We start from the raw sequence: 6,603 nt of genomic DNA, 5'->3' as shown, positions 1-6,603 counted from the left end.
TGTTGTTTTCTGAATATGTGGGGAGATGGTCACGTCGTTTCTCTATAGTTCACAGACATTCAAAGTGAGAACAACTGTTCTTCAGGCATTACATACAAAGTCTCATCTTGCATCTGGACTAATATAGGTGATATATGAGTTTGCTAAGGCTGCTGTAACAACGTACCATAGACTAGGCAGTTCAAGCAAGAGAAATTTATTTTCTCACAGTTCTAGAGGCTAGAAGTCCAAGATAAAGTGTAATAGGTTTGGTTTCTTCTGAAACCTCTCTTACCTGGCTTTCAGTTGAACACCTTTTTGCAGGGTCCTTCCTGTGGGCATGCAAGCAGGTGCACCAGTGTGATGAGGCTGGATCCTGCCACAAGCTCCCCTTCTTGCCCTCCCCTGACTATAACCTAGTAACCTTTAAATGCACTAATGAAACTCCCTCATACATTTGCCTGTGTGCTCCACCCTGACCCAAATAAAGACACATGGCTATGGGTCCTCACTCTTTCAGCTCCCCATCTGCATGGTTGAGCCTACTCTCTGGGCACCCCTCCTATGTGGCCTCCATATGGAATATCATGCCTCCTTCTTCTAGGACCCGTGGATGTAATGAATCCTTCATGTCCATACACCTCTCTGAGTGCAAATTCCACATTCTTATTGGAGAAATCCTTAAAGACCCCATGAGGACTTAGTTTCCTCACAACACAGTAGAATTTTGAACTTTTGCTGATTGATGCTCTGCTGGTATGTGGATTTTCAGGGCCTTGAGAGAGGTATATGTGTGTTGCAAGAGGAGGAATGTAAATAATCTGTGACCAGAAGGTTGAATATGGTGGTTTTAATGTAATCTACAGATTCTTGATACGTTTCCCCTTCAGAGGTGAAACTTAATTCCCTTCCTCTTGAGTGTGGGGTGAACTTAATGACTGGTTTCCGACAAGTAGAATGTGTAAGTAAATGTATTTCCTCCAAGACTATGTCATAAAGGACACTGGTGCTTCTCCTCTTCCTCCACCTCTTCCTCCTTCCTTACTCGTAGATCGCTCACTTTGAGGGGTGGGGGGCATTATCTTCAACAACCTAAGAGCCCCATGAAAAGGCCCTTGTGGCAAGAACTGCCAACAGTCATAGCAATGGAAGTAGGTCCTCCATCCCCAGTCAAGCCTTCAGATGACTCTAGCCCCAGCTGACATCTTGACTATGACCTCATGAGAGACCCTGAGCAAGAACCATTCAGCTAAGCTCTTCCAGGATTCCTGATCCCAGAAACTATATGAGATAATGTAATGTTTATTATTTTAAGCCATTAAGTTTGGGATGATTTGTTATCCAGCAATAGATAATATACTAAGTCTTTATCAAAAGAGAGAAACTATAGACTGGAAGTTTAGCCCCCTTTATTTATTTATGCTACCTGCCTAGCCTCTGTAGGCATTTGAGTTTATGACTTCTTCCAAATTACAAATTCCCTTTCTCCAAATATATATCTATCTATATAGATATATAGATATATAGATATCTATATCTATATATCTATATATATTTGAATGTCTGTGAACTATATAGATATATAGATATCTATATAGATAGATATATCTAGATAGATAGATAGATAGATCTAGATAGATAGATAGATAGATAGATATCTGAGGTCATGACATCCCTCTGTTTGATGTCCCTTCCCCAAGGATGATTAATTCAATAAGTCCCTCGATAGATCCTTGCTACCAGGAAGAAGGAGCATAAGAGGGACCATGAGTAAGGATTTGCGGAATGCCTGTTCTGCCCAAATTTCAAGCCATTGTATCCTATTCTTTGCTCAGAATGTTTGCTTGGAGCTAAGTTAGGAATCCCACTACTGCTGGTCAGGTCTGATAAAAATAAGAATTTTAAAGGAGCCCCAAAACCAAAGAGAAATTGTTCATATAGATTAGGTTGAACTCTGTGAAGTTGCTGGCATTTAACTGCTAAAGCAGCAGTATCGTGTGGTTCAACCTAATAAAGTAGTTTCAACATATCCAGTCCACTCATTATTTGTCCTTTCCCTCCTCTAGCTGACTGGCATGTGCAGAGCTATGACAAAGATCAGGTACGGCTCCTCTCTTCGGAAGCCAGCCTTTCTGGGCAGGATGTCTGAATCCCAATAGTCATCACCAGTGCTGCCAACAGTGGGTGATGCACCTGTTCGTGAGACTCAGGTTATAACCCAAACGTGCAGTCTGTGTCTTGAGCTTAGGGCCCGCTCTAATGTTTTCCTTCATGTCATGTTTTAGTCCTGCTGTTACAGGGTGGAGAACAAGGGAGGCTTAGGAGGGGAGCGGTAGCAACCAGGTAAGGATGGTGGAGGTGAAGTGCTGGTGGAGGTATCGGTCAAGGTGAAGTTGTGATGGAGGTGAAGGCGGAGATGGTGGTACCCAGGCACAGGGCTCTAGGACTTCTCTGTCACCTGATCTGGACACAGAAGGTGGGATGGCTGCCCCGTGCACACAGCATAGCCACACCCCCAGATGACCTGCCTCTTAGGGCCAGTTTGCTCTTGAATTGTTCACTCTGAATAAAGCAACTAGTTCACAAATGATCTCTCCCTCCTGGTCACTCCCCTCGACCCACTAAACATGTTGGAACAGTGGGGACAAAGTTGAAAGAGGCTTAGCTCCTGAGAGGAGTTTCACCTGTGTCCACGTGCGCTACGGGAGAAATTGGGCAATTCTGGGAACCCAGGGTGCCAAAAGGCTCCTAGGCAGGAACGATTGGGAAACAAAGTTGTTCTTTCTCCCTTCCTCTCCTTCAAGTTGTTGTCTTATCTCAACAACGGCCAGACATGATAACAAGAGACCATTTATTCCACTTTGCCCAAGCTATAAGCAAATAGGAACAAGGAGGAGAAGTACTATCCTCCCTCCCTAACTCCTTGCAGTGATGGGAGGCCAAGCCCTGCCACGCCACCTACCCCAAGGTTGTGAGAAAAGGATGAGGACAGGGATTCAGATGAATGGGCAGAACGTGGCGCCAGGATTTCCGACAAGTTTACGGAGATGCCTCCTTTTGCTCAGGATCTCGGACGTCCTGCTGGTCGCCCGAGCTGTGTGAGACAACCAGCTTCGTCTCCAAGTTTTTTTGGGGGCTGGAAAAGTTGCTACAGAGCATGGTGCCAGCGGGACGGTTCAAAATCACCCTCCAGAAATGTTTATGGTTGAAGTAGCACAGGGCTGCTGGGAAATCACAAAGGGATGGGGGAGAGAAATTTTGGAGAACTGGAAGAATGTGGCCAGCGAGGTGAGGCCAAAGGAAAAGGCAATCCCTAAGAAATTGTCCCTGGAAATTGCCAGCCTGCCCCCACCAACTGCCTCCCTGTACACTTCCTCTGTCCCAGCCAACCATGTCTTCTCCTTCCTGGGGCCCTCAGGCCACTCACCACAGGTGACATAGAGGACAAACACCAGCCAGCCTATGAAATAGCTCCAGCCAATGGGGATTGATAAATTCTTCTTCAACTCAAATATCCAGAGGTTAATAGGAAACAACATCATGGTGAAGAAAATAAGGAAAACTAGGAGATAGGAACCAGAGAGAGCTTATTCTTGCCTGAGGACCCACAGGGATTTTCCTTCACCTGCTGGGATGCACCCACAAACCACCATCCACCCCTCCAACCCCACCTCTCCGGGGACAAGGAAATGGCAGAGCTCAGTTCTCAAGGACGAAAAGTTCTGTTTGGCCAAACCCCTGCCCTACCCCCAAAGAAAGAAAGATGGAGAAAGACCCGGAAGATGTGTCTGGGGAGAAACCAATGACCATTTCCAGAGCCATGGGGTACCTTCAAAGAAGCTCATGATAGTCCCAACCCAGCTGAAGCAGGGCAGTCTTTGAAGACTGGGTATGTACGGCAGGTGCAACCAGATGGTAAAGAGAAAGCCCAGCACCAGCGTCAGGCAGAAAGTTATCACGGCCACCCCGAAGATTGGGTGATTGGTCCACAGCTTGTAATTATCTGGAGAAAACGAGAAACAGGATGAACATAAGATTCACAAAGGGAAAAAATATATAATCGAATGACATGAGAAAAGGTTAACTAAAGAAATGCACATTTGGGGGCGCCTGGGTGGCTCAGTGGGTTAAAGCCTCTGCCTTCGGCTCAGGTCATGACCTCAGGGTCCTGGCATCGAGCCCCGCATCGGGGCTCTCTGCTCAGCAGGAAGCCTGCTTCCTCCTCTCTCTCTGCCTGCCTCTCTGTCTACTCATAATCTCTGTCTGTCAAATAAATAAATAAAATCTTAAAAAAAAAGAAATGCACATTTTAAAAAACATTTTATTTATTATTTATTTATTCAGAGAGAGAGAGAGAGAGAGCTCAAGCAGGTAGAGGCAGAGAGAGAAGCAAGCTCCCTGCTGAGCAAGGAGCCCAATGCAAGACTCGATCCCAGGACGCCGGGATCATGACCAGAGCCGAAGGCAGAGGCTTAACAGACTGAGGCACCCAGGTGTCCCAAGAAAGGCATATTTTTAAAAAAAGGTTTTATTTATTTATTTGACAGAGAGAGAGAGAGAAATGACAAGCAGGCAGAGAGGCAGGCAGAGAGAGAGGGGGACGCAGACTCCCTGCTGGGCAGAGAGCATGACGTGGGGCTCGATCCCAGGACCCTGAGATCATGACCTGAGCCGAAGGCAGGAGCTTAACCCACTGAGCCACCCAGGCACCCCAAAATATGCATTTTTAAAAAAGATTTATGTATTTATTTTAGAGAGAGAGAGTACTTGCTGGGGAAAGGGTAGAGGGTTAGAGAGAGAAACCCCAGCAGACTCCTCATGGAGCACATGGCCCCATGCAGGGCTTGAGCTCATGACTCTCTGAGATCAGGATCTGAGCCGAAATCAAGAGTCAGACGTTTAGCCAACTGAGCCACCCAAGTGCTCCAGAAATGCACATGTGAGATAACAATGAAATATCATTTTCCCTCCTTAAATAAGCCAGGATTCTTTTTTTAAAAGATTTTATTTATTTATTTGACAGAGAGAGATCACAAGTGGGCAGAGAATCAGGCAAGGGGAGGGGGGGACGCAGGCTCCCTGCTGAGCAGAGAGCCCAATGCGGGGCTCCATCCCAGGACCCTGGGATCATGACCTGAGCAGAAGGCAGAGGCTTTAACCCACTCAGCCACCCAGGCACACCACTATCATGCTTTTTGAAAGCGACATGGAACAGTGAAGGGAGACATGGTGTTCTAAGTACGGGAACTGGCAGTGAAGGGCGACGAGAGGCTAGGAAGGAAGGAACAAGCAGGGCCTGAGACAGAAGAGAAGAAAAGAGGCTGGGGCCAGGGCCGGGGAGGGACAGCATCCTGGGGACTCCTCCCAAAGCTGGACCCTCGGGGTACACAAGCCTGGAGGAAGGCAATCCCTACCTCCCTGGAGCTCTTTTCCCCATATAACAGGGAGAGTTGTGTGATTAAGGAGTGATGCACTGGCACTGAGAGTCTATGCCCCTTGCAACATGGTGATAGCCCCAGACGAGGCTCAGAACCTTCCCTAAAGCAGTGATTTGAGTCAGGCAAAGTGATGTGGCCAGGATGGATGGGGACAGGAAGACCAATCCTTGGTGTTCTCCACCGGTGAAGCCATCTTGCGGGTCAGATCACTGTGGATGACCAGAAGGAGGGGACAAGGGTATGGGGTGACCCACAGTGACCAAGGCAGACTGAAGCCCTGGGGTGGGATGGGGCTGGGGAGGGTCTCACCTTTCCAGTTTTCTGAGTGGAAACAGTTGTTGGATCTGCAGATCTCCAGGAGCCCCATGGACATGACGTGGGTGGCCGTGTAGATTCCGGCACTGACGTTGGTGGGCCAGCGCTGGTAGAAGCGGCTTCTAGAGGGGTCCAGCCATTTTTTGGAGAACACCATGACCAGCAGCAGGGCGAAGGCGACCAGGCTGAGCTCGGAGGCCAGCACCTGCGCTATCCAGCGGGAGCTGTGGGTAATTCTCCACTGCAGGGGCAACACAGAGACCCTCCGGGGCTCTGAGTGCTTATCCTTGAGCCCCTGCCTGCTCCCGCTGGGCTCAGAGAATGAGTTCTGTTCCCCGACTTCTTGTTCCCTACTCTCCTCCACCCCCTCCTGTTTCTCAGCACCCCCCTTCCCTTCCAAGTTTCCAGTGTTCATCCCTTTCTTTTCCTGACGCAGGGGACTCATCCCTAAAGTCCCCTGCCCCCATCTTGCGCACCCTCTGTCTCCCCCTCTCCCCTCCACCCCATTCCCCCTCTCCCTTGTTGGACTCAGTCGTCCCTCATCTTGTAAATATTTTTATGCAGCAGAGCTCTTTGCACTACGGGGCCTGGGGGCGGGGAAAGCACAACCCATTCAGTGAAACAGGGCTCCTAACTGCCATGGAATATTCTTGAAGGGTGGGGGGGGTGGTTCGTCAAGTGGGGGAGGGGCCCATGGGACAGCCCCACTCCTAAGAGTTATGGTTTCTGACGGTGCCCGCTTCTCTTCCTGTGTGCTTTGCCCTGACCCTACCCACAAATGCTGGCAGAGCAGGAGGGAGAAGGCGCTTGTCCTCAGGGAAAGAGCCTCCCTCCATTGTTCTTTGGAATTGTCTTCCAAAGTGGGGGGGGG

General features: G+C 48.7%; 1 protein-coding gene across 1 annotated transcript; it reads right to left on the bottom strand.

Moving 5' to 3' along the window:
- Nucleotides 1-3,018: 3,018 nt before the first annotated feature.
- ODF4 (outer dense fiber of sperm tails 4) lies at nucleotides 3,019-6,177 on the bottom strand. The gene is made up of 4 exons (XM_044250607.1): nucleotides 5,727-6,177; nucleotides 3,809-3,982; nucleotides 3,407-3,541; nucleotides 3,019-3,203 (listed from the first exon to the last, which is right to left on the bottom strand). The coding sequence occupies exons 1-4, from the start codon at nucleotides 6,175-6,177 to the stop codon at nucleotides 3,019-3,021; spliced, it is 945 nt and encodes a 314-aa protein (XP_044106542.1).
- Between the last annotated feature and the right edge of the window lie 426 nt (nucleotides 6,178-6,603).

Source organism: Neovison vison, chromosome 5 (assembly GCF_020171115.1).
Source record: "Neovison vison isolate M4711 chromosome 5, ASM_NN_V1, whole genome shotgun sequence".
Lineage (NCBI taxonomy): Eukaryota > Metazoa > Chordata > Mammalia > Carnivora > Mustelidae > Neogale > Neogale vison.
The sequence above is the reverse complement of the archived record's forward strand: the minus strand, read 5'-3'. Positions and strand labels throughout refer to the sequence as shown.